Genomic DNA, 27,661 nt, shown 5'->3' on the forward strand with positions numbered 1-27,661 from the left:
AAAAGAGATTTCAATCTTCATACTCATTTCTTGCAGTGGAACCCAAAGAGCTGGCCCACAGGAACTCCTACTGCCATCATCCATCCTCTCTTATGTTCTTATGCCCTAAAATCCCAGAACCTCTCCCATTTCTACACCCATAACATTCTCTTATCCTGCTGTCTTGGGCTCCTCAACCCCACTGCCCTCACTCCCATCTCCATGGGTCAGGCACAGGATCTCAGGCAGTTGTCTCTCATCCAGAGGAAATGCCGTTGGCCTTCAGTCTCCGTGCTTGAGAACCCATCCTCAGCACCCTTCTCTGCCTACTCCTTGTTCTTTCTCTCCTCAGAGAGTGGAGGCAGTAGTAGGCAACCAAGAAGGCTGTGACACGCTCCCAGCATGCCGCTAATTGTTACCTTATCACAGCTGCTTAAAAGGCTCATTACGTGCCTCCATGTGAAGTCTTGGACTTCGTGGGAGCCACATAACTCATCCATTCAGACACTGAATGGACCATTCAGACACGGTGAATTGCACAAGGCTACAAAGCTACTCAGTTAACTTGTCCCAAGCCGCTCCCCTCTCCATCATCTTACCCTGAACTTCTTGGGAATTTCCTGATTATTGCATTTGTAATAGTTCCCTTTTAAGGCACACAGACAAACTCCTTTTAGTTTTCCCCCAAATTTCCTAGTTCAGGGGACTAGGAAATTCTCATAAGACTCTGCCTGCTATTGCTCCCCTTATTCCCCAATCAATCAACCATCATCTCTTCACCTTCCCCTATCCCCTGCCCCGATCCCACTGCTTCAGAAAGGAGCAAATTCAGAACTGGCCTCATTTCAGAGTTCTGCAGAAATACCAGTACTTTAGAGGAGCAGAACCTCTTTATGATACCAGGATGAAGAAGAGGTAACTAAAGGGAAGACAAAATCCTTACACAGAAAACTACCTGATACAGATAAAAACCTACACTGGGAACCTCTCTTGTGGATGAAAAATATCTTTTTCCCCCTTTATAGAAACTACAAGATTTGAATCCCCTTTTTAATTTAATTAGAGTATAATTGCTTTACAATGTCGTGTTGGTTTCTACTGTACTAAAACATGAATCAGCTCTGTTTTTACCTACATTCTCTCCCTCTTGAGGCTCCCTCCCCAACCCACGCCTCCATCCCACCCCTCTAGGTCATCACAGAGCACCAAGCTGAGCTCCCTGTGCTTTACAGCAGGTTCCCACTAGCTATCTATTTTACATTTGGTAGTGTATATATATCGGAGAAGGCAATGGCACCCCACTCCAGTACTCTTGCCTGGAGAATCCCAGGGATGGGGGAGCCTGGTGGGCTGCCGTCTATGGGGTCACACAAAGTCGGACACGACTGAAGCAACTTAGCAACAGCAGCAGCAGCAGTGTATAGATATATCAATCCCACTTTGTCAATTCGTCCCACCCTCTCCTTTCCGCACTGTGTCCACAGGTTGTTCTTTATGTCTGTGTCTCTTTTCCAACCCTGCAAGTTGCAAGGTTTGAATCTGACCCAGAGATTCATCTTTGCCTAATCCTGGAAAGGGAACTTTGGTGTGAAACAGTCCTAGAGTTCAGACCAATCGAATAAGAAGAGAAAGGGCGGTTGGGGTGCCCACCGGTGGGAGGAGCTCCTGAGCTCGGCCCTGGAGGCCTCAAGAGTTTAGGGGCCCCTCCGATCGTGCCAGAGAGCAAGAGAGAGGAACTGGGGTGAGCAAGTGCTGTGGCTTTGTCTGTTTCCTGTTTCAGCAAGGCTGCTGTGCAAAAAGAAAGACAGTACCAGGAAGGGAAATGCTCAGAGGGCCCCGAGCCATGGATTGAGATCTTGCCCCTTTGGAGACCACGGCCGAGACCTGCCCAGGAGCTGGGATGCTTTCCTGAGTTGCTGGGGCTGGAGCCTGGGACCTCAGGTAACTGAGAAGGAGAAGGCTTCTGCATCCAGGTTGGGGACCTCCGACTCTGGGGTGGGGCGGAAGACGCTGTCTGCCAGCTTCCCTGGGCTGAATGGGGAGACACTGTCCACTCCGGTGGTTTGAGTGTTGGATGTGGGGAACCAGGGAAGTGTCCCGTGTTGGTGTCCGGAGGCCCAGCTCCCAGCGTCCTCTGCTCCATCCATTGGATGAGACGAGCCGGGAGTCAGACGACTGAGGATGCAGGCTCCCAAGGATGGGCCGTACACTTTACAGCTCCCTTCCCCACAGGGACCCCGTAGCACCCAGCTGCCTTCCCAGCGGCGTGGGTGCAGACCCTTCGCTCCTAGCTCGTGCTGAGAGCTCTGGGCTAGGAAGGTCTGACCATTCATTCATGCAGGAGGCCACTCATCACACACGCAGCCGGAAAGTAGGAGCCAAGACCGGGAAAGGCAGCGACAAAGCACTGTCCAGTGAGGGCAGCGCCCTGACAGCCACGGGGACACCGAGGACAGCCCCCCGGGCCAGTGCCACCTCTTCCCAGAGCTCCAGCTGAGGCCTGTCAAGCTGCCAAGGGCTGCCTGGGCAGTGGCCCAGTGACCTCTCTTTGAACCACACGGGGAGCAGTTCCTTTTTGTCCCACAGCCCATCTCTGTCAGTCAGCCGTCCACATGGCTGCTTGCGTTTAGAGCCAATCGGAATAGTTGAGACCTCCTGGAAAGCTGGGATGATTCAACCCAGCTGTGCCACACCAAATCCCCCCGCTGTGAGAGGATGGGGTCCGGGAGGGTCTCCTCCTTCCCTGAGGAGCCTTTTCTACTGCCACCCCCAGCTTGGGCAACAGGTGTCAACGTCTGCCCCCCAGGAAGTAAAGCGGGGCAGCCACGTGTTTCAACGAACCTCTGCAGACAAAGCCCGTACACTTATCTCCCCTCCCCAGCCCTCTGCTCTTCACAGCTGGAGGAGGCAGGAGTGTTCTCCCCGGCCTCCTCTACAAAGCCTGAGGGATACCCTGGAACCACACGGAGGGGACCTAGTGCCCCACCTTTTAAAGGTGGGAGGCAGGCAGGCCGCACACCAGTTCTTCACTCTCTCCTTTGCCTTTCTGCCAGGCCTAACTGACACGGTGGCTGTTTGTAGACCATAAGGCAGCCCTTTCTCCCTGTAGCCCACACCCAGAAGTCAGATGAACAGAGCAACAGTAAATATGGTCTCAACCCAGGACCAGTATCCCTTCCGTGGGGTAAACAATACCCCTCAAAGAGGAAGGGGGCGGAGGGGATTGGAGGACTGGGCATTCTGGGTCCTGGAGTGCTAGGTTACCTTGGAACCTCTGTCTTATAGCACTGAGTCTTCAATATCCAAGATCCGGAGGATGGGAATAATAATAATGTTATTATAAAAAGCTAACATTTATTGTGTGGTACGTCCCTGACGCTTAGCATGCATTTTCTCTTTAAGCCTCATAACCTTAGGAGGCAGGTTCCCACTTTACAAATGAGGAGACAGAGACACAAAGACAATCAATAGTTTTTCAAAAGCACATGGGTGGTCGGCAGCAGGGCCAGGACAGGAGTCCACACAGCTGAGCCCATGGCCAGGGGTCCTCACCTCCCCCATCTCCGGCAGAATAACCAGGGCCGATGACCTGGGACACCACGAGCATAGCTTCTGAACATGGACTTTACCTGCACATCCAGTCATTCTTAATGTAATAGGAATGGGCCTCTCAGATCCTTTCCTAAGCTTTAAATGGAGAGTGGCAGGTGAGACGTGAAGCAGACCCTGCAGAGTAGGAGCGAGGAGGAAAGCCTACAGAAAGGGGAGAGGCACCCAGGGACAGGATGAGTGGACAGGCACTGACAACTTCACAGTTCTGCCGGGGTTCAGCGCTCCCCAAGACCAGAGGATGCCCCCTCCATGCCTGGAGAGTCAGGCACCGGAGAGCGGACAGGGCCTGACCACGAAAGACCCCCCACTCAGGGTGTGAGCCTGCCCCACCATGACCCCCGAGAAGGAATGGCATGATCACAGAGAGAGAGCAAGAATCCTGCAGAGAGTTCCAGACTGAGCTGGGAGGCGCAGAGGCGTGCCAACGATAAGGGCAGAGAGGCTGCTACCTGTTGAGTCTGTCTGACCTATAGAAAGACCCAAGGGGCCAGAGCCGGCAAACGCTTGCAGGCTGAAGCTGAGAAACCCTTCTCTGACCTATGACGCAGGAACTAGGTTCCCAAGGCAGTGGGGAGTGAGGCCGTGGATGGACAGAAGCAGCAGCTGTAAGGGGAAGTTCCTCTCCCTTCGTGAGTTTCTGGGCTGACTCCAGGGACCAGCGGAGACAGGGACCAGAATTTCCAGGGCTCAGAATCCAGCTCAGCCAAAGTGAAAGTCACTCAGTCATGTCCAACTCTTTGCGACCTAATAGACTATGCAGTCCATGAAATTAATTCTCCAGGCCACAATACTGGAGTGGGTAGCCATTTCCTTCTCCAGGGGGATCTTCCCAAACCAGGGATTGAACCCAGGTCTCCCGCACTGCAGGTGGGTTCTTTACCAGCTGAGCCACCAGGGAAGCCCTGAGTCCAGCCCAATTTAGCCAAGCTCCCCGAGGGTTCTGGGAGAACAGACAAAGTGGCACAAGGTAGGCAAGGGAGAGTAGGAAAGAGACAGCAGGGCACAGGGCAGGAAGGAGGGGTGAGGGCTGGGGGTGACATGAGCAAGCAGGTAAGCTCGTGTGAAAGCACAGCAAGTATGGCCTCTACACCAAGCCCAGTTCCCTGGGCACTTCTGGTTACTGAGTTTGCTTGTTTACTTCTGTTTCATTTTTGAAACACAGCCTTATTTAGGTATAACCCACATGGTTGCAGAAGACACAATCTCTGGACTAAGGAAAGCAGGCATGCCGCCACACTTAGCCCTAACAGGGAGGGGATTTCAGAAAGCAAAGGGACCCTCTGCTCCAAGAGATACGGAGCTGAAAGCTCTGAAATGGCTTTTGGTCAGTAACGGACAGGTGCCCAGCCAATACTGATTTGGGTTGATCTGAACCTGAGAATCAGAGCTCAGTTTATTGGGCCAGGAGTGGAATGTCAAGGGACCAATGTCAGGACCCCACGCCTGGAGGCAATAGTGCAGGGTTTCCCTCCTAAACCACGCCCAGAGCTAGGCTCGAGAGCCAGCTGCTAAAGGCGCTGCTCAAGGCTGCACCTTGCAGGGTCTGGCTGTCTGTCCAGGCCTCGAGAAAAGTCACTCGCCCATTAGTACTTTAGTAACTAGGCCAAGAGAGCATAAAGATGCTGGCCTTCCTTTCAGACTGGGGAAGAGAGAGCCAATTTAACTGCTTCTCTAGAAGTTCCTGGAAAAGGCACACGTCCGCATCCGCCATCCAAAGGGCTATAGGCTTCTGGTGATTTTTATCGATTATTTCTCATGTTCCCCTAACCTGGAGGCAGGCTGAGATGTTTGGTCAAGGAAGAAGTGGCAGCCAGAGGAATCTCGCCACTTTACAGAAGGGGAGGCACAGGCCAGAGAAGAGCAGAGATTAGTCGAGAGACTGGACCCAGAAGTCCCGAATCCCCGCGTGACATCATCCCTGCCTCAGTTTTCAACCCACATTTATGGGTCATGGTGCTGTTTCTGCCCCCTCATCTAGAGAGGTGGTCATTTTTCTGCCCATCTCCTGACCCCTCCCCTTTGCCTCCCTCTTGGCACTGGGCAGACCCGGGCAGCTATTCCAGGAACTGGAAGCCAAGCAACAACAGGTGCTCGGGAGGTCATCATGATCGGTCCAGACCCCAGGCCTGCCCCTGGCTTGGCCCGGTGGGCTGAGAGCTACGAGGCTAAGAGTGAGCGCCGGCAGGAGACCCGTGAGAGCCGCCGCTGCCGCCCCAACGTGACCACTTGCCGCCTGGCGGGGAAGGCCCCGAGGACCCAGCAAAGGGAACAGCTCCGGAGAGCGCGCCAGCAGCAGTTTTTCAGACGGAGGAACCTGGAGGTGGAGGAGAAAGGCGAGGCACAGAGCCCACCAGCCAGGGAGCCAGGCCCCTCCAGGACAGGCCAGGCCACTGACCTCAAGGAGCCCTTGTCTTGGGCCAACAGGATCTCTTCCCCCAGACAGCAGGTGGGCCATGTTGAGGGGCACACTGCCCTGGAGTAGGTGGGCTGCGGGAGCAAGGCAGCAGCCTCGCTGCCTTGGGTGGGCTCAAGGTCACTGAAAACTGATTTAAATGAAGTCCCTCCTTCCTCAGTCATCATAGAGTCTCCCTTAGCCAGTTACTTGTTCTGATGTTTTTCTTCTTGTGGTTTTTTTGGGGGGCGGGGGCACGGGGTAAGAGGGGTTTGTTTACCTACTTTTTATTGTTGTTGTTTTGCACTTGCCTTTTAGGAAAGAGAAAAATAATTTCACAGCTAATTCCTAGTATTTGTTCCAATTCAGTCTATCTAGATATATCTTCTACAGCAGTCATTCATCATCGTTCAAAAAACATTCACTGAATGCTTATTGTGAGCCAGGGACACAAGCCATATCTTCTTAATGTCCTGCTTGAATCTCACACACACACACACATTTCTTGTCTCCATTCTTCTATAAGGCGGCTGTATCACCCACCTTCTCTCAGGCCATCCCAATTCTACTAACTTCACTCACCTAAGGCCATGTCCGGTCCAGGAAACCTTAGCTGCCCTAGCTTCTTCAGGCCACCTCTGCTCTCTGTGGTCCTTATGAGGCTATAAATCCTTGAAGATTATGTAACTCTTATAGGGCCCATCAGTCTGGCCTGGGAAGGAGCAGTGTTGACCAAAAAAAACTAGGGTATGTTGAAATGAGCTCAGCTAGCAAACCATCTGTGTCTTCCTATCCACGCTATGAGCACACGGACAGCGGGGATGGGTCCTTTAACGTCCCTGGAAGTGCCTGATATTGTCCCGTCCCCAGAGTAGGTGTTCTATCAGGCTTTCTTAGCCAGTGCATCTGTTATCCAACACAGGAGGTGCTGTTCAGAAAAAGGATCCTCGAGTCCAACTGTAAAAGAAAACCAGTGGTGTACTTTCTAAGGCAAGAAGGTTTCTGAATCTTTCACGGAAAAAAAAAATAATAATTTTAAGGAGGGAAAAAAAAAAAAACATACACACACAGAGTTGCCTAAAGAACTCCTCCTGAACCCGTCATTATGTAAGATTAATTGAGACTTAATCTGCATGATTAGCTGCCATAGGCATTCCTTAGCCTTTTCATGTTACATTACAAACATAGAATTTCTTAGATTTTAGTTTTCGTTTGTAAGAAGAAAATATGTGCAGACTAACTGTGGCGACTGCTACACACTCCTCCCTGTTGCTGGCCTACTTTCTCTTCAGCGACCCTCAGCCATCTCCCAGCTGGTGCTGAGAGGGAGGCGGTCCTCTTCCCTGAGAGGAAGGCAGTCCCCTGTAGCATATGGAAGGCACCCTGGCGACCATCTGCTCCGAACTCATCGCCACACAGACAGGAGCCTGAGACCAAGGAAAGGCAGGACCTGACCCCGGTCCCCCTCACTCCCTCCTCAGACCAGTTCTCTTTCCACAGTGTCATGCTGGGCGCTTTGTAAGGGGCTGGGATCATGGTTTTGAGAGAAGGTAACAGGAGGCCTGGTGGCTCAGCTGGTAAAGAATCCGCCTGCAATGCGGGAGACCTGGGTTCAATCCCTGGGTTGGGAAGATCCCCTGGAGAAGGACATGGCTACCCACTCCAGTATTCTTGCCTGGAGAATCCCATGGACTGAGGGGTTCATGGCGTCTCAAAGAGTCAGACAGGACCGAGTGACTAGGCCTTTATGCTTTTAACTGGAGACCAGCCCTGCTCCCCATCTGCCTGGCCCAAGGAGGAACTGATCCCACCAGCCAGGACCAGTGAGGGCAGGAGCAAGGGGAAGCTTGGGGCTGGGAAGGCTAGGATGCGTTCCTTTGGTGTTCTGGACCCGAAAGTTAATCACTGGCTCACCTTTCTGCAATCAGCCAGAGAACCCTGCTCTAAGACGCTCTCTCTAGGCTCGCAGCAACACCCCCCTCCCCACTTGCTTTCCAGGTGTCAGGGACCAGTTCTGAGGTCTTTGCAACCCAACACCATCCTCCTTCAGGCGCCTGGAGGGATCCAGCCGGCCACCGCCCCACCCAGGCTAGTGGCCTTCCACCACAGGCCTCTCCCATCAAGAAGGCACCCAAACACCACCGTGGTAAGAGCCTCCCACCCTCACTGGGGCCTGCAGAGAATCCTGCCATAGCTGTCTCAGCTCGCTGGCAGTGAAGAGTCCCTACACCTCCCCACTTCCCTCACTGCCTCTCCCAGGCCTCTTGAATCATCTTATCCTCTCTCTCTCAGGCACTCAGACAAAGGCAGGAGAGACACAGTCAACAATCAAGAATGATGCCAGTCAGCAAACCAAGTGAGTACCTTTCATGTTCCTGGCCCCAGCTCCCCGACAGCCCATCCATTCCTCTCTTCTAAGCTTTCACTTGAATACCCTCCCCTAGAATTTTGTGGAGTGGAACTTTCACATCCACCTTAATTAAGAAAAAGGAGGGCCTTCCCACTCTATTGGCTCTCCAGAAGAGATGAGAGAAGGAATCTCTACCCTGCCTCCTGACACGCCTGTTTCTTTAATCCACTGCCATTTTTGTTTTCTTCTCTTCCAGTTATGGAGTTGCAGTTCTAGATAAGGTAAGAAAATCCTCATGGTGGACGTGTAGAATCACATGGCATCTAATCTTCTTCAAGGTCCAGAATTCACTGGTAAACTTAGCTGGGATGGATGGGGCATCCTCTCCCTGGATGAGCACAGACAAGGAAGCCTGGAGGGACCCTGAGTCCAGGAAGAAAATTCACTTAGCACAAGCCAATCCTGGCTCAGATTCCATGTTCTAGGATTTCGGGAAAGACACAAATCTTCTTAAACACCCTTTTTCTTTCTCTCTAGGAAATCATCCAGCTTTCTGAGTACCTCAAAGTAAGTAGCATGAACTCTCCCCTAAGCTCCTCCGACTGCTCACGTCTCCTCCAGGTTAATTTTAACCCACTTGCATTTTGCCCCTCAGGAGGCCCTACAAAGGGAGCTGATTCTAAAACAAAAAATGGTGATTCTCCAAAACCTACTGTCTACCTTGATTCAGGCCTCTGACAGCACTTGGAAGGTAAGGGAAACCTTTGTTTGAACAAAGCTCGGGGGCTTCTATATGTGTCCATCTCGTTCTTCTTTCCATACCATTGCAGCAAGAGAAGGAGCTTTCTCACTACGGAAGAGGCCGAAGGTAGGGTTAGACATCCAACATGTCACAATAGATATATGGGAGAGCTTGGCTGAATCCAGGGTCGTCAGCTGAGGACCATGCTGCCACTCAACCAGGGAAGACCCAGAATCAAAAAAAGGCCCTCCTTTTTTTAATTTGTTGGAAGAAACAAAAGAAAGTCTCAATACAGTTCCTGTTACTGACTGTGGTAAATATCAACTGTTTTTGTATGGAATTCATATCAATATTAACTTTCAGCCACCATGCACCTACTTCTTGCCCCAGACATGAATGTGAAAGCAGGAAGGGACCTAGCGATTATCTAGTCTAATTTTCTCATTTTGCCCATGAGGAAACTGTCAGGGAAGTCAGGTGACTTGCTAAAGTCACAGTGCTAGTCAGAGGCAGAACTGGAACTAAATTCAGACCTCCTGATTTTAGTTCATTCATTCAACAAATATCCACAGATCACATTCCCTGCACTGAGCACTGGAAATAATGAGATTAATCAGACAGGGTTCCTGCTTTTAGAAAGCTTGTGGCTTTCTCAGGGAGACAGATGCCTAAACAGTGAAGAGATATGAGAAATAAAAGAAGTGCTTTCAGGATATGGCAGAATACAAGGGGAGAACCAGGGAAATATTTAGTTATATTTCAAGGCACTCACTATCCATATTGTATTTTCCAAGCAAATGTGACAAGAACTATATTCTGGTCAGGGGATACCGCACAGGCAAAGAACCAGAGGCATGATATAGTCTCCAGCTTTTTATTATCAGGACACCTTTATATTCTTTAAAAAAGTATTAACATCCAGGGGCTTCCCTGGTGGTCCACTGGTTAAGACTCTGCACTTCCAGTGAAAAAGGGTACAGTTTCAAAGCCTGGTTGGGGAGCTAAGACCCCACATGTAGCATTATTATTGAAAAATAATATTAAAATCCAAAGAATTTTTTTGTTTACCATTTAGAAGTGAAAACAGGAATTTTAAAATATGCACTAAGTTTAAAATAACAGTAGACAGACTACATGGGAACTTAAATTATAGACTGTTTGAAAAATATTTTTAAATAGTGAGAGAAGTGGCACTGCTTTATACTTATGCAAATATTTTTAATGTCGGAACAGAAGACAGCTAGACTCCCATGTCTGCATCTGCACTCAATCTGTTGTTAATACATTGTTTTGTTAAAATATATGAGGAAAATCTAACCTTACACATAAATACAGTTGGAAAAGGGAAGACCTTGTAGATCCTGGATTCCCGGGGGGCCTTGGACTCCACACTGAAATTCCTAGACTGCAGTGTTCAAGCAGTTTGATGCCACCAGAGCAGAAAGCCACAGGTGCACAGATAGAACACACAGGCCTCACAGGCCTCTGTGAGCATCTGATCGTCCACGCAGATGGTGTGCTTAGAAAGCCAGCCCACCCGGGACAGAAAGGCGTGGGGCAAAACTGCAAAGCCTGCAGTGATGTCAGAGACCTCCAAGGCTCAGCCAGCCCTCTTCCCGTCGGTCACTGTACCTGGATTTGGGTGTCTGTATTCAGGGCTTCTGCTGCTTAAGGAAGTGGTTTTCGTAGCAGAGTAGTTCCCTGAGACAGACAGCTGTGCATGCCAGGTGCTTTCCGGGGCTGAACTAAACTGAGACTGTCTCATTCGTTTATTCAACAGACGTCTGATAAGTCCTGACTATATGCTGGGTTGGGTGCGGCAGGCACAGAAGGCGGTAGATTTCCCACAGCAGCCAGGAAGAGAAAGACAAGTCATAAATAAACCTAACTGCCGCGTGCTCAAGCTGTAACAGCACTTTCTACCAAGGGACCCAGACAGAAGAGAAGGGAGCAATTCTTCTGCCTGGGGCGGAACAGAGTGGGCTTCAGAGGCAAGGGGCCACTTTAGTTGCGTCTAGAAGGACTGAGGAGTTTACCGCGACAGAGTGAAAGTCGCTCAGTCATGTCCGACTCTGCGATCTCATGGACTACACAGTCCATGGAATTCTCCAGGCTACAGTACTGGAGTGGGAAGCCGTTCCCTTCTCCAGGGGATCTTCCCAACCCAGAGATCAAACCCAGGTCTCCTGCATTGCAGGCCGATTCTTTACTGGCTGAGCCACGAGGAAAGCCCAACAAAGACAGAAGCAGGAATGATGAAGGGGGAAAGTAGAAAGGATAAGGGGGCTTACGATAAAGCAATCTAAACGACTACAGGCCTGGGAGTAACAGAGCGTGGGGCAGGGCCGAGTGTGACGGAAATGAAGGGATTGTGTCAGAGGAGCTTCAGAGAGAGGACCTCTCTAGTATTACGGCTCTTAAATATTTTCTGCTGAAGAGGGTATGTCGAACTTAAATAGTCATGGATTCCCTTTTAAAGGACAAGTGTGTGTGTGTTTATCATGAGAATGCATGACACCCCAGTCTGAGAAACACTGCTGCAGGCAGTAAGCAGGGTAGCAATGGGAGGTGCTTGCCTCAAGGTCTGAAGTCCTACACTTAGCAATGTCCGCCCCATCCTGAGAAGGAGCTTGTCCAGTAGCTGTGGAGTTGTGCTCATTTAGCAGCATATGTACCAGGGACTTCCCCTGCAGGTCCAGTGGTTAAGACTTTGTGCTGCTAAGGCGGGGGGTGGGGGGGGTGGGGGGGGTGGTGAGGGTTCGATCCCTGGTCAGGGAAGCAAGACCCCACATGGCCAATAAATAAATAAGTAACACAGCCGCTGAACTGAGTTGAAAGCAATGGATCAGCTCTGCATTTTAAATGGTTCTCTAACAACAGTGAGCACTCCGGCTCCGAGTGGGTGCAGGGGTGGGGAAAGCTCTCCTAATATCCCAGGTAGGATACAACCAGAGCTTGAGGGCAGGGAGGATTTATTGAGAGACGTTTCCCAGGCAGACTCGGAAAGCAGTTTCTGCTCCACTCCACACTCCAGCGGCAGGGGAGGGGGCAGGGGTTCCTCCATGGCTGTGGTTTACTCCCTTCCTCCTTCCTCACCAGCTAATACTCACTCTTCTCATCTTCTTCCTCCCCACCAACCCTCAGCTTCCTGTTTTTAAGAAAAATCACCTCAGATTTTCAGTTAACTGCTCTTGCTTCCCCCCAAACAATTCACCCCCTTTTTTCAGCAGAAAGAAAGTCTCAGACTGCAGTATTGGGGAAAAGTAACGAGAAGAGTGTGGCCAGAACAGGGTCTCTGACATTCAGCTACATTCAGGCCTTCGTTTCCATTTGGCCTCCCTAATTTAAATGCCCAGCTTCACAGGTAGCTCCCTGCAAACTCTGTTAGAACACCAGTGACCAGCTCCCTCTAGTGCCTCCAGCCTCCAAGCTGACACTGGGCCTTTTGGATGTGACAGGCCCTGGGGCACTGCAGCAACTCCTGAGCTGGGTCCAAGCTTCAAAGCAGAAATGGTTCAGGCGGTAGAGAAAGCGAGCCCACAGTATTGGGCAGTACAGGCCCGGAGCAGGGCACATTTGGGTTTTTAGTTCTGCAAAGTGAAACTGAGATCTTCAGATGACAGTGCAGTGGGGGGGTGGCCCTAAGCAACCTCTGCTAGAACACAGACACGAGAAGTGGGCTGGCGCTTCTGCGGTGAGGTGGTGGTATTTCTGGAGACCAGGTCAGAGGTAGGGGAAGCCAAGCAGAAGCATCAGGAGCTGAAGCCCGCAGACCGGCACCCAGGTGCGTACAGCCTCCACCTCGTTCCCTTTTACACCCGGGGCTACTCTGCTCTCTGAAACCCAGGTTCCTGGGATGCAAAGCCCACAGTTGGCCCGTAAAAAGTGCTTTTCCCCGTACTGTTACCACTGGGCTTCATACAGAGAAACCTAGGACTCAGAGCAGGAAATTGCACACCCCATTTGCAGCAACTTGGCTGCAACTTTCCTGCCTGACTTGGGGAGTCGAGGAAGGCAGAGCTGCAGGCCAGAGATGTGTTCAAACCTCAGACTTGGGTGGCCCTTCATCCCCACCGAAGGAGCTAGCCTGAATTGTCTTCTATTGCAACATGAATGGAAAAGTAATCTGGGGTGCGGCTAACATACAAAAACAGCTGGAAGAGGCAAAAATATTGGATTAAAACCATACTAAGGAAGCAGAAAGGAGCTACCCAGAAAGAAGAGGAGCCTGGGGGTAATGTAAGAATACAGCCACGGACTTGTTTTCTTCCCAAACTATTGCAAGATAAACCTTCAAGCTCAGTGGGTTTGACTGCATTCTGCATAGTAAGAGTTTGTTGCTCAGTCACTCAGTCGTGTCTGACTCTTTGCGATCCCATGGAATGCAGCACACCAGACTTCCCAGTCCGTCACTGTCTCTCGGAGTTTGCACAAACTCGTGTCCACTGGGTAGAGAAAAACAGAGTCTGACAATCTGAAGTGCAGAGGAGGAGCTGGGGTGCCGGGTGGAGGGAGTCGATTTCAGGACCCTCGGATTAACAATGAACAGGTCACTGAGGGGATTAACTTTTCCCAGTCCTTCCAAAGCCAGGAACAGTGGAAGTCTTTGTCCATCTCTTTTATTGGTCCCAAAGCCCTGTGGTTTATTGTAGATGCCAAATTCCTGACTCTCAGCTCTCACACGAGACGTTACAAAAAACATTAATAGCAGAAGGCAGTTTGAAAAATTATTTTTGGCAAAGCCTTCTTGCTTTTGCAAGACCCAGCTGAGGAATACAGGAAGCAAAAAGGCGGTGGGGGGTGGAGGGCGGTTCGCCCCTTGGCTCCCTGGGTTGGAGGAATCAGCCAAAAGATCAAAACTGTGAGATACCACAGGAGCTGTGAGATACCACTTCCTGCCCCCGCCCCCAGGTGCCCTGAAACTCGCTGAGGGGACAGACCACAGAACAGTCTCCTCTGGCAAGTAACAGACCAAAAGCGGCACAAGAGCTGGAGATGGCCAAGCCGCAAGGCTGAGGGGCCCTGGCGACTCAGGCCTGAGGAGAAATGCAATTTCTAGACCTCACAAGTGTCCCACCGGGCCTGGCTGGAACAGCCCAGGGAAAGGCTATGAAAACCAATTACCCCTAATGAGACCCACAGCCTTTTCTCTGGGAAATTGGCATCCACGGCATGCCCCCTCCTTCCTTCCCCCATCTCCACACATACACACTCACACACACACACACAGAACCTTAAATCATACTCAGGGCTGGAAAAACAAAATCCCTACCTGGGAAAAAGGGAGCCATCTACAGGTGGGGAAAAGAACAAATCAACAAGGAAGTTGTCAGCTGCTCAGCAGAAATACTGAGAAACAGAAACAGGTAACGGGCCTTCCCGCCTGCCTTTCTCCACGCTGGCCCTTGAGATTAGCATCCCTCTTGGTGTGTCCAAAATGCCACCAGACAGATCCAGCTCGTCAACAAACAGTGTGGCTTTCTTGGAATTCTTCTTACCATCGCAACCACACACGCGTACAAAACCTGCCTTAACACCCTTTCTCCCTTTCCTGCTTTCTTAAAAGAATTTCTCATCTTCAGGGGTGTGGGTGTGGGTATGTGCATGTGTGCATGTGTGTGTCCAGGAGAGGACACTATTCACTTGTGAGGGCTGGTGTGTGTGTGGGGTGCAGGGGGGTGGGGGGCTGGGGGCTGGGTGGGTATGTGTGTGTGTGTCCAGGAGAGGACACTATTCACTTGCTAGGGCTGGTTTGGGGGGGGCGGGGGAGGGGTGGGTGTGTGCGTGAGTGTGTGGCCAGGAGAGGACAGTATTCACTTGCTAGGGCTGCTGTAACAAAATGTCACAGGCTGGGTGGCTTCACCAACAAGGATGTGTTCCCACAGTCCTGGAGGCTGCAAGTGCTAGATTAAGCTGTCAACAGGGCAGATTTCTTCCGAGGCCTCCCCTTGGCCTGCAGATGGCCATCTTCTCCCCGTGTCCTCATGTGGCCTGCCCTCTGTGCATCCTGAGGTTCGAATCTCCTCTTTTTCTGAGGACACCAGTCATACTGGATATGGGCCCACCCTAATGACCTCATTTTACCTGAATTACCTCTTTAAGGACCTTGTCTGTAAATATAGTCACCTTCTGAGGTACTGGGGGTTAGGATGTCAACATATGAATGCTGGGGGGGTGGACAGGGGCATACAGTTCAGACCACGTCGGGGATAAGGGAGGGAATGCATGCCCCCCACGGGAGGAGACCCCTTTAGTCTCACTGGCCTTTAGAAGTAAAGGACAATGCACTAGACTGAGAGGAGGTGAGGAGTAGAGGTGCCTAGACAGACAGGAGAGAGAGGTGGTGAGGGAAGAAAAGGGGCGCTTAGAAGCTTTCCTTCAAACAGGCCCCTGCAATGATACCCTCAGCCATGCGATAGAAAACCTTGAGGTACACAGGTGACTGCGGAGCAGTCTGATCCTTCCTTCACCTCTTCCAGAGAAAGGGGAAAAGATGCTCTTCTTTCCAAACACCCCTTGCCGTCTTTCCCCCTCCCCACCTCCTAAAGGAACTCAGTTCCACAAACACTGTTTACTATAGGCAGTAGGCTGGGAATACATAGCAAGTCTCTGCATGCTATATTTTGGCCCAAACTCACTAACTCATTCCATTTGTTCCAGGGCCAGCTTAATGAAGACAAATTGAAGGGCAAACTGAGATCCTTAGAAAACCAACTGTATGCCTGTACCCAGGTAAGCATTCTGGAGGGCGCTGCTCTAGCCCAGGAATCTGAAATTAAGGGAGACAGTGCTTGAACCCCAAGTCTACTCTAGAAACGTCACCTGTTAGAGATTAATGCGTGCACCCTCTTCACCCAGCTCTGGCCTTTACCATTTTCACTTTGGTCTCCAGTTCACTCTATCTTCTTCTCCCTTTCTCCTGCTGTCCTTCCCTTTGCACCCTGAGAAAGGAAGCCCAGCACCAGCGCTTTGCCAGCTCCAGGGAAACCTTGAGAATACCTGGAAAAGCAGGGAGAGGCCCTTGGTAAAGATTCAGCTTATCTGGGCAGCACTCCACAGGCCCTAATTTTAGAAGAGATGAATTAGGTATTACAGTGAAGTCTCACAAAATGATTTTCATCCCATGGGCAACTTCTATCTAGCACCCACCCCTGGGAGCAAGCAAAAGACTGAGACTCCTGGCTTTCTGTGGCACTGTCATCCACCTCCAGTAATCTCCTGATTGCCCTGCTCTTGGATTATAGGAGATAGAAAAAAAAAAAAATCAGTTTTCACACTCAAGAAATGATAGGTTTCTGACAGGTTAAGAGAATGAGGTGGACTAACTAGACTGCTCCCACTTGATGTTTGGAAAATAAGGTGGCCGTGTAGTTAGAATTTTTCAGGGGAACAGTTTTTCTAGTCTAAAGGTTTGCTGATTCACTGCTTTCATTTTTGCAGCATGACCTACTTTATCAGACTCTTAACTAAATAATGCCAAACAAGCTCGTAAGAAACTGACATACAATCCAGGATGCCAGTCTACTCATTTTCAATAGGGAATAAAGCTGGCCAGTGGCCAGCAGGGTTAAGCCCAATAACCTGGACATAGGATCTCAATCAGTAACTTCTGTATCTGGCTTCTAATGACAATTCCAAGAAAAGACCCACTCAATATTTAAATCCAATGGAAATGATTTCATAATGAACTCTAAATTTGCATTATCTAGACTTTCTCTTACCCAGTTGGGTAAGCCAGAATCAACAGTAAAAGCTTCTGGCTTTCCCAAAATCACAGGGCATAAAAATGAAAACCATGGGAAGGGCAAGTGAATCTGCAAAGCTGCTCTGGTGTCTTTTTGATCTTGAAGCCAGGAGAAATTTTTAAAATGCTAGGGTATTAATTTTTTAAACTTGAGATTACTGAAGATTGTTCAGATCACTGAGGCTATAAAAACAATTTTATTTTTTAAAAAATGCTCCCTGCCTCAAAGCAGTTTACAATCCCTTAAAGGAGGCAAATCAGTCAACGGATTAGAAATACAGATACTATGTGAACACCAATAAAACTACCTAATCCATAAAGAGTTGGGGGATAGACCTGGTTAGCCAAATTTATCAGAATTTTTATGATTCTTGGGCTGAATCTTGCATAAGCAGAAGTTAACCAGGTGGAAAGGGTGGGTCAGGATACTCTAAGTAGAAGCTTTATGGGCAAAAGCAGAGGCTGAGAGGCACAGTGCTTAGGGGACCTACAAGCAGTTCAGCTTGGTTGGAGCAGCATGGAATGAAAGTCTCGGCTTATAAGTAACAGCCATGCCAAGGAGTTTGAACTTGAACTTTAGAACACTGGAAACCAATGAGATTGAAGCAGATTGTGACATGATCAGATAGAAGTTGTAGAAAGAAACCTCTAGCTGCAGGACTGAAAAGAGTTTAAAGGGAGGCAAGACTTGAAGACATGGAGACTATATAACCCGTATAATAGTATTACTAGAGTCTGAACTAAGGAGGTGGCAGTAGGTAGAGGATACAGGCATGAGCTGTTAGAGAGGCTGACTTGACAGAGCTTGATAACCAACGGATTCCTTGGAGAAGGTGAGAGAGAAATCAAGGAGGACTCCCTGCTTTCGGGTCTGGGAGACCGGGTAGATGCTGCTGCTGCTCACCGAGATAGGAGCAGGTGCAGAAAGATGATTTCCTCTGGGAAACGCTGGCTGTCAAGTGCCTGTGGAAGGCCCCGGGGAGAATGCTCAGCATGCCTGGTGCAGCTTACCCCCCCTCACTTCTCACATCACCTGAGGGACTCTCCCTGCCCGCCTCCAGCCTGGAAGGCAGTCCACCAGATTACTGACATCTCTGCCTTGTGGGCAAGGACCGATTTCTTTTCACTTCTGCATCCCTGCTCAGGGCTTGGAACACATTAGCTCCATGTGTCTCTGTTGAATTGCATCCAATTTACAGAAATACTCCCCTTGGGGAATGAAAAAGGTGCTATTAGAGATGGAAGACCAGAAAAACAGCTATGAGCAGAAGGCCAAGGAATCACTGCAGAAGGTGCTGGAGGAGAAAATGAGCGCAGAACAGCAACTGCAGAGCACACAGGTGTGGGGATGCTCCGTGGTCCTTGGGGCTGGGAGCCTGGGGTGGTCGGGCCGCAAGGGAGCAGTGGCACGACTCCCTGGAACCCCCGACGCACCTCCCTCTCCTCTGGTCTCCCTCAGCGGTCCCTGGCTCTAGCCGAGCAGAAGTGTGAACAGTGGAAGAGCCAGTACGAGGCTCTGAAGGAGGACTGGAAGACCCTGGGCACTCAGCACAGAGAGCTGGAGAGCCAGCTCCATGTGCTTCAGTCCAAACTGCAGGTACCAGGCCCTGGGGGCAGGGAGCAGGGGAGGGAAGGCAGGATTTAGGGGAGGGAGGGGTCGATAGCACTGACAAGCGAAGATCCTGCTCAGCTGGGAGCCCCAAATCTGGGTTTAGCGAGGATGTCTACACTGCTCATGCAAACAACCTAAGTGTTCATTGGAATGACAGCATCCAAATGCAAAGGGCTGGACTGGAATATTCCTCAGCCTACTGCCACACCCCAACCCACTCTCTGCACCCCATCCCAGGAGGGCATCCAGTTCAGATATGCCCGCTGTTGGCACAGAACAAAAGTCACCAGTTTACTTACAGGTTGACTGTCAACTCACACATCTTGCCAATATGTTTTTTAAGCCATTATAGTGGACTCTTGGCATCCTCAAGGGTTTCACCATTTCCAATCTGTGTTACGGTGGAGAAGTTAACTAACCGCCTAAGCCTCGGTTTCCTCATCTGTAAAATGAGGAGAATAATAGTACTCTATCATAGGACTGTAGTGAGGATTAAGTGAGGTAATCCATGCAAAGCGCTTAGCACAATGCCTTGCACATATAAGCCCTCAATAAACATTAGCTGTTGTTTTTCATCAATTTTACTTAGTTGGATTGGAATTCTGAGGACCCGCCTTTACTGAAGCACGGATCTAGGCAACCTATTTGCTAAGAGACAACAAGTAAATCATCTCATCACAGGAGAGAACCTCACTGGCCACTGCCTTCGCTGTTCTCTTCCTCAAACCACCTACAAGGAAACTCTCACGAAGTCCGTTTCCTTTCCAACCTTAATTCTTTGTGAAAAATGAGCCTACCTCCGCCTTGAAAAAGTCGATAGCGTGAGAAGAAGTAAAGACAAAAAGTGAAGTCGTCTAGAAAAGCCATGATTCAGTATTCCTGAATGTGGGCATTTATCCAAAGGAATCCCTTGTGAATATCAAAAATCTAATCCCTTATTGGTTGTTAAGCATGAGGAATAGAACGGAAGAATTTTTAAATTCTTCCTAATTTTTCCACTCCCCTTAGACTCCGTCTCTGTTACTCTAAAATTTCCCACAGTTTTCTTCTTCCTTGGGATCTGCCCGCTGCCTCCACCCTAGCTAGCGCTGACCTGCCTTTCTGCCCCTCCCCCTCCTACCAGGGAGCAGCCAGCAGAGACTCACAGATGAACCAGGCCCTACGACTTCTGGAGAGCGAGCGCCAAGAGCTGCAGGCCAGGATAGAATGCCTGCAGGAGGACAGAGACCTGTGCAGCTCGGACACCCAGCACCTACAAGGTACCCATGCCCCTGGAGGCTTTGGAGGCCTCTGGGAGCCCAGAGAAAGGGGGCTTGGGTGGAAAGGGGTCAGTCTTTTATTTGTTTGTTTGGTTGACTTGGTGATTTCATTTTACTCTGAGAAAAAGGCAGAGCTGTTTTAATCATCCAAGACCAAGACAGAAAGGATCCAGCCTATCCGTCTAAGCCAGAGCACAGTTACTCCCATAGCAGTCACGTGCCAAGACCGCATTCCTAATTTAAAGGGAAATGTGAGCAAAAACACCAAGCATAGAGGTTTGCCAGTCACGGCCCCTGTCAGCTGAGAGGGGACCAAATTATATACACATGCTGCTGTGCTGTGCTCAGTTACTCATTCGTATCCGACTCTTGTGCAAGCCTATGGACTGTGGCCCACCAGGCTCCTCTGTCCATGGGATTCTCCAGGCAAGAATACTGCATGGGGGTGGGGTGGGGGGGATACTGGAGCAGGTTGCTGTTTCCTACTCCGGTATTGTTCCGGACAATACTAGGAATGTTCCTGACCCAGAGATCGAGTTGGCATCTCTTGTATCTCCTGCACTGACAGGCAGATTCTCTACCAATGAGCCACTTGGAAAACCCTATATACACAAACAACCCGTAACTCAGCCCACTGTCGATCCAGATGAAATCCAAGGCAGTAGGGTTCTGGTTTACCTCTTCAGAACTGGGACAAGCAGAAGAGCGAGCAACTCCCACTAGACACTGGTCAGAGGCCATGGGCTAGACAGCATCTGTTACTAATTTCCAGCCTCAGGGGTGAGCTCTTTAAGTCTTAGGTTCTTCTGTTTTGGTTTGTTTTATTTCATTGTCAGACCAACTAAAGAGGTCAGAGGAGGAGAAGCTCGCCCTGGTGACCGAAGTGCAGCGGCTGCTGAGTAAGTTCCTTTCCAGATTCTCAAAGTAGCACAGGTGGCTTTTGGGCATTCTCGGGGCTCCTGCCCCACAAAAGGCATCCAGAGAAGCGACGGGAAGCCCAGTCCTTGGCATATCCTCTACCTCCGCTTGTCCAGACCCTCTTCTCGGGCAGTGAGGTCACTGACAGTTCGCAAGTTCCACATTAGCCTCGGGCATTTTTCGTTTGTTTCTACTTTTCTCCTCCTTGCCCACAACCACCACCTGCATTTCCCCCAGAACTGCACATTTCAGAGTGTTTTCTAAGGTACTTCTTATTTTATCTATTCTAATTTATTATGTACATTTGTCACACAGACCTCTGTCACTGGGAATGGTTCAGAAAATAAGCTCAGTCTGCTTCCCAATTACATGTCAAGGCCAAAGAGGAAAAGGGGTGTTTCCAAAGAAAAGCTGGCAATTTCTGAAAAGCCAGAGAACCTGAAACAATGCACAGCTCTGTTGGTTGCCTCCCACCTTAACCTCTGATGCCCCGACAGAGAAGTTTCATGCAGAGAGCAATGAGGATAAGAAGAGCCAGGCAGCCTCAGGGGTCAGGGAGGGAGAACACCAGCAAAAGCTGGGCTCCCACACAGTCAGGGCTGAATGGGCAAGTCACTTCAAAATCATGCCTTTATTTATTCAGCGCTTATTTACTGAGCCCCAACCAAGTCCCAGGCACCGAGACACACTCTGAGGATATGGTAATGAACAGAACTGGCATGGTTTCCTCCCTAAGGAAGCTTACATTCTAAACAGACACTATAGTGCAGTATGGAGTTTCTATGAACAAACACGCGTCAGGTATTAACAACTGCTACAGAGGAAAAAACACAGCAGGTTAAAGAGAAAACAGTTGTTATTTCACACAGGGTCAACTGGGAATGTCCTTCTTCTAGGGTAACATTTACACAGAGATTTAAAGGTACACGGTAGGAAGAGATATAAGGAGGGTGTGTTTGTAACAAAGCACCACAAGCTGGGTGACTTAAAGAACAGACATTGGTTTTCTCATAGCTCCAGAGGCTGGAAGTCTCAGATCAAGGTGGCGGGCAGGGTTGGTTCCTTCTAAGGGCTCTGGGGATCCATTCTAGACTGCTCTCCTTGGCTTGGAGAAGGAAATGGCCCTCTTCTCCATCCAAGAAGATGGAAATGGACATCTTCTCCATCTCTTCACGTCTTCCATCCATCCACATCTGTGTCCAAATTTCCCCTTCTTGTAAGGACACTAGTCAATATTAAAATAGGACTCTAATGTCCTATTTTAACTTGATTAAAAGAACCTATCTCCAAATAGAACCTATCTACAAATTCTGAAGTACTGGAAATCAGGGTTTCAACATATGAATTTGGGGTGGGGGGGAGTGACACAATTCAACTACAGATGGGAACAGGATAATTAAGGTCTCAGCAAAGTTCTGAGAAGATACTCTGCAGTAAATGCGCTAGCACAGACAAGTTCCTTGTGTTTTCCAACAGGTCTGCTTCAGAATCAATCCTTACAGCTTCAAAAACAGGAGAAACTCTTAACAAAGAAAGGTCAGCAAACTTCTTTCCACAAATTCTAAGATATTGCTCTTTCCTTGCCCTCCTAGAGGCAGAGGGATGGACTATATGACCCTGTGTCGGGGACTCTTAGGTCAGGGAGCTAAAGGAGCACTTTAAGGACTGACTCATCATTGGCTCTGAGAACACTTTAGCTAGTTAACCTCCTATCCTCCTATCCTATCCTGAGAGGTATATAAACTATGGAAAGGATTTCTACTCCCTCTGAAAACATACATCTGTACTGAACATTTCAATAAATTGATTTTGAACTCAGGATTTTATGTCAATTTTTACCCTTGACTTTCCAAACCAGATCCAGCTCCCCAGGTAGAAACTATGTCACATACAACAGTCACCTCACTCTCAGCCCTCAAGTCTGCTGCCTCAGCTTCCTGAGAACTCACCAAACATCTGGAGAGGGCGAAAGCTCCTCCCTTACTCCCTGCATGTGGCCATTTGTTTTCTCATCACAATCACTGGGTAAAACATAAAGCAGGAAGTATTATGCCCACATAGGATGGGTAAGAAAATGAAGGTAAACGAAGGTAGCTGGTCGTACAAATTAAGGCTGCAGCTATGACAACAATCCAGAATTTCTGACTCCCAGTCCAGGGCTCTCTTCACCAAGATGCAGACTGCCAAGGGGCTGAACAACCAGCTTTAACTACATGAAGATGAATTCTAGGTTATGATGGCCATTCTCGCCATTTTGAAACAAGGACAGAAGGAAAATGCAGTTATACTGGAGCATCCAGCAAACCCACCAGACTAAAAGATGTGACATGCAACCAAAGAAACGAAATAAGCACTGTCTAAAAGTATCTGGCATTACGCAGGACTAACGATGCAGAGAAAAGACACCAACCTCGCCCTCCAGGGGCTCCAATTCCAGCTCTCTGTCCAGGCTGAGCATGGTCCCAATGAGAGTTCTTTAAAAATCAGAGAACTGCCAGCCACGCAGCGTGGCCAGCGACAGGCTCTTCCTTGTTCCCCCAGTCCTCCTCCCTCTCCCCAGAAGGTTCTCTCAGTGTCAGGACCCTTCCTCAGAGGTGCGGGCTTCACTGTCATTGAGAATCTGGCTGCTTTTTTAGATCAGGCTTTGCCTGTGAGGAGCCCAAAGCCCTCCCATAATGAAGTGGAGCCGGAGGGTCCAGGGAAGGAGCAAGACTTGGATTTGAGAGACGAGCTCCAGAAGAAAACTCTGCAGCTCCTGGCCAAGGAAAAGGAGGTGAGGTGGCGACCTCAGACAGGAGGGACTCATCCTCCAGTGACAGGGAAACTGCTGGAAGTCAGTCAGAAAGCAGCTATTTCAGAGCGGATGTTGGGATTAGATGCTTGTAGGTATTCCTTTGCCTGTATAAAAACGTCTTCACTTTCAGCTTGTCGATCTTTTCCTTCTTTATACCAATCTTTATTCAAGGTTTTACTAAAGAGTACTTTTCAGAAAGTCAACCTAAACTCAAACACATTTAATAAACACATTAACTCCTCAAACTCTGTTGTATAATGAGTATCTTAAAACTTTATACAGGGTTTTAGTTTTGTTTTAGTTTAGTTTTAGTTTTGTCTTTTAAATAACAAAACTCTTCCTACCTTCATACTCACAAAATACATATGTCCGGAAGTATTCACATGCAACTCGCTCCCCCCAAAAGAGGCCTGCACTAAGTTCACTTCCAGGTCATCTGTGCTGTAGGAACTTCCCTTTTGTGTGTCCCTATTTAGAAAGCACTTGCACGTAACAACTATCACACACAACTATCACATGTACTTACACGTATAGTACATAATATGCATTATATATAACATATATAATATGCATTAATGTAAAATATGCATTTAAATGAACACATTATGGATAAGCTAGGCAAGACTGTCGAAAGGCAAACTGAAAGCTCTGACAAAGGCTGGGAAGGGAGGATGGCAGTAAAAATGACCAATGAATGACAGGGTAGCTTACACAGGGCCTTCTCCCCTACCTGGGCTCTGTCCCCGCCAGAACTGTGGTGATGACCTTGGTGGTGTTCTCCCCCACAGTGCAGAGAACTGCATTCGGAACTAGACAACCTCAGTGACGAGTACCTCTCCTGCCTGCGTAAGCTGCAGCACTGTCGAGAAGAGCTCAGTCAGAGCCAACAGCCACCCCCCAGAGTAAGAGTCTAACCTCCCACAGAGCCCGAGATGATGGTGGGATGCTCCCTCCCTCCCCCAAATCTTGCCCGTAAAATTGCCCAGCCCCTGCCAACATCTGACCAGCCTGCTCCGTTCAGCTTGGTTTACACTGTACTGACAGTATAGCAACCATGAATAGAAACACTGGCTCATGCCTCCAAGCCCAATTTTCATGGAACTCTTGAGCCTGAAGGGAAAAACTTACTACTCGCTAAAGTATGAAATGGTGTACTTTCAGTGTATTTTGAGCACGGTGGCCAAGAACAGAACGAAGAAAGCAAGAGGAATATAAACAGAGAATAATATAATTTTGCTCAATTGTTTTCCACTTTTGATTTCTATCAGTTTTTAAGTACCTGGCCCCTGCTGGCTGTGGTTTGCTGGTCCACTGACCTTTGGTAAAGTGATTTTATCCCAAGAAAAGTGGCAAAGTGACAGACAGTGATATAAAAAGCTTTCTCTCCTCCACCAACCCAAGGTTTCCTACTGGGCTAGAAGGGGAAGGAGGAAGATTATTTTAGCATGTATCTTCTCTGACCAACCTATGGCCTCTTTCTCTTTTCTCCCCCTTCCTCCTCACAGAGGCAATGTGGCCGATGGCTCCTGATGCTGATGGCGCTGACTGCTATAGCGGTGGCAGTGATGCTGGCCAATAAGGACAGCCTGATGCTCTAACTGGTGACAGCTGCCTTGGGTGAAAATCAGGAACAAGGAACTCAAAAAAAAAAACCAAAAGAACTCAGGTTTGGGTACTTTAAGGTCTGGGTTTTCCCAACACAACTAAGATTTTTGACTATTTTTTTAACCTGCTGTAAAAATAAACAAATAAATTTCACCTGATGGTCTGTCCCGAAGAACTGTTTATTCCTGAAGCATCCCGGTCTACTCTCCCTAGTACAGTTCAGCACAGAAATGATAAATGGATTACGGTATTCTTCCCTAGTGTCCTCGAGATACTCGCAATTGGCACTTGAAATGATTCCCATTTGCCATCCCTGACCTACAGCTGATCATTTACCAAGCACCTTCCACACGGGAAAAGTTAAAATCAGAGGGCCACGGCCGGCAGTGTGACTATCTCAGAAGAGATGCTGAGGTCAGCAAAGTCATTTTGAGTCCTACATCGAGTTCTAAGGTCCTTCTCCCAAGTATTTAAAATGTCCCTCAAGGACAGGAACAGGCTCTCTGGCACACTAAAGGAATACAGCAAGACTGGTGGTTGACAGCACAGCCATGAGATCCGGGCCGTGAACACTCGTAGTGGAGTCTGGGCTAAACAGTTGTCCTCTACTTGGTTCTCATGAAAAGTATAGGGGACAGGATAGCCCAGGAGGATCCCAAACACAGTACAGAGATTCCAGGCCGAGGAACAAAGCCTGCTGCAGGAGACTGCCAGGGATCGGTCCCTCTGCAGCCCCTGCAAATGTGTGATGATCTCCGCCACGAGGACCTTCAAGTCCTGAAGCTGGTCCAGGGAGCAGACGGAAGGGTAAGGTTGAGAGCCAGAAACATCCACAAAGGCTACACTACCAAGCAGCACCTGCTCCAAATGCCGACGCACATGCTCAGGATGGACAATCAGGCTGTTCTCTGCAATCTCAAGGACGTGAAGCCCCTCGGTCGGGAAACCCAGGCCCCGCAGCTTCTCCAGGTAGCTCTGGATTTTGGCTGCCCCTGCAGAGCTGCAATCATACAGCAGAGCTGGCTTCAGTCCCCTGGCCACAGCCAGCACCTCTCCAGCGAGATGAAGACAGACGGCTCTGGGAGGGCCCCGTCTCTTTCCCATGCCCAGGGTCTGCTGAGCAGCTGCCACCAGCAGCTGAGGACTTGGTGTTGACATGAGATCTGGTAGCGACAGTAAGCAGGGCCTTCTTAACTAGTCACAGTTCCCTCCCCTGGGCTGCTTCTCTGACCTCCAGACACTTGAAGAAGGGCCTAAAAACAAAGCAGGGGATTATTAACACCAGCCAGTGACAGGCAGGAAACCTGCCAACAGCTTTTCCTTAAGTCTTACAGCATCTTCCAGAGGTCATTTTCCCCTCTGCTTTGGAATGCTAACCCCACCCAGACAAGACAGGGTCACCAATGCTACTTGATTTACTAGTTGACTTGAGTCTCCATCAGTCCCAAATTCCTGTGTCTTTCTGGCCTATCGTTAGATTTATATTGTAACTGGTGTCCATCCTAAGTTTGACTTGCTGTAATTTACTTTCTCTGCTTCATACTTAAGGGAGCTTGGGGCAGAGAAGAGAGAGAGCAGATTTGAGAAAAATTCTGAGCATTTCACCCAAAACTGCCTTCTGAGGAAAGTTTTGGGTTTCAAAGGTACTCTTTTTCATTTCCAACTCCTCCTTCTCTTCCAGCCAAGAACAGCTGTAAGAAAAGTAATCTAATTAAACACACACTACTAGAATGTGGCCTACCAACCATCTTGCTGCGTGCCTGCTCTGTCCCATCCGACTCTTTTGACCCCATGGACTGTAGCCCGCCAGGTTCCTCTGTGCATGGGATTCTCCTAACAAACACTGGAGTGGCTTGCCCTGCCCTTCTCCAGGCATTGGCAGCCAACTGTGAAGCCACCAAGCATCTCACCGAGACATAAAAGTAAACAAATGAAACCAGCTAGAATTGCAAGAAGGTTGTAATTTAACTTCTGACGGCCCCGCCTTCCGCTACTAATGGACATTTTCGGACTCCGGGACGATGGGCTCACCTCAACCCCCACGCCGTTTCGTGAATATAGCATCCTGACTTGTTAAATGAGGCAGAGTTGTCTCTCACACATACTACGTTCTTCTACTTCCGCTGCAGGCTCACGGGCTCAGGAACTCCTTCCAGTTTCCTGCCCCTGGGCAGGAAGGCCGTGAGGCCCGTGCCCTCAGCAGTAACAAAACTGGAAATGCTTCTCAGCTTGTGTTCGTCCTTCACAGCCTAGGGGCCCCAAGTCGGCGAAGTCGACCTACTGCGCATGCCCGACACAACCCCAGTCCCGCCCCCTTCCCTGACGTCACCCAGTCGGCTCCCGCGCCTCGCGTTAGAACCACCCAGCCGGAAGTATGGTCGCCTGAGGCCCAGCCCTTTCCGGCCAGAGAGGCGTTGGCCCCACCCGTCAGTGTAGGAACGGAAAGGGGAGGAGTGGAGGAAAGCAGGCGCGTGAAGCTGGTCGTCCGCCGCCTCTCCCAGCGCCCCGCCGCTTCCCCACGTTGTGTATTATTAAGTCCAGTGTCCCACCTGACCCGGAGGACAGAAGCAGAGCACGCGCGCCGGAACACCGTTTGATTTGTTTATGGAGAAATTCACTTTCCTTTCCAAACGAAACATCTCAAGATTAGCGAC

At 49.5% G+C, this 27,661-nt stretch overlaps 2 protein-coding genes across 6 annotated transcripts; one reads left to right on the forward strand and one right to left on the reverse strand.

The window, feature by feature from the left end:
* The first annotated feature begins 1,725 nt into the window (after positions 1–1,725).
* TRAF3IP3 (TRAF3 interacting protein 3) lies at positions 1,726–25,165 on the forward strand. 4 transcript variants are annotated; one of them, XM_040263079.1, is made up of 16 exons: positions 1,727–1,920; positions 5,636–6,037; positions 7,982–8,129; positions 8,276–8,339; positions 8,590–8,614; positions 8,871–8,900; positions 8,989–9,084; positions 15,736–15,807; positions 18,019–18,159; positions 18,279–18,416; positions 19,555–19,690; positions 20,527–20,589; positions 22,085–22,144; positions 23,245–23,381; positions 24,191–24,304; positions 24,908–25,054. In XM_040263079.1, the coding sequence occupies exons 2-16, from the start codon at positions 5,696–5,698 to the stop codon at positions 24,998–25,000; spliced, it is 1,659 nt and encodes a 552-aa protein (XP_040119013.1). In that variant the 5' UTR covers positions 1,727–1,920; positions 5,636–5,695; the 3' UTR covers positions 25,001–25,054. The 4 variants fall into 4 exon arrangements, with proteins under 4 accessions (XP_040119016.1, XP_040119017.1, XP_040119013.1 ...); XM_040263082.1 differs by lacking the exon at positions 22,085–22,144 and having other exon boundaries at positions 1,726–1,920; positions 24,908–25,165; XM_040263081.1 differs by lacking the exon at positions 1,727–1,920 and having other exon boundaries at positions 5,105–6,037.
* Positions 23,608–27,371, reverse strand: CUNH1orf74 (chromosome unknown C1orf74 homolog). Of its 2 annotated transcripts, none has more exons than XM_040263088.1 (2): positions 27,116–27,371; positions 23,608–26,260 (listed from the first exon to the last, which is right to left on the reverse strand). In XM_040263088.1, the coding sequence occupies exon 2, from the start codon at positions 26,163–26,165 to the stop codon at positions 25,374–25,376; it is 792 nt and encodes a 263-aa protein (XP_040119022.1). In that variant the 5' UTR covers positions 26,166–26,260; positions 27,116–27,371; the 3' UTR covers positions 23,608–25,373. The 2 variants fall into 2 exon arrangements, with proteins under 2 accessions (XP_040119022.1, XP_040119023.1); XM_040263089.1 differs by having other exon boundaries at positions 24,998–26,260; positions 27,039–27,304.
* Between the last annotated feature and the right edge of the window lie 290 nt (positions 27,372–27,661).

This window comes from Oryx dammah, unplaced genomic scaffold (assembly GCF_014754425.2).
Source record: "Oryx dammah isolate SB20612 unplaced genomic scaffold, SCBI_Odam_1.1 HiC_scaffold_21, whole genome shotgun sequence".
NCBI lineage: Eukaryota > Metazoa > Chordata > Mammalia > Artiodactyla > Bovidae > Oryx > Oryx dammah.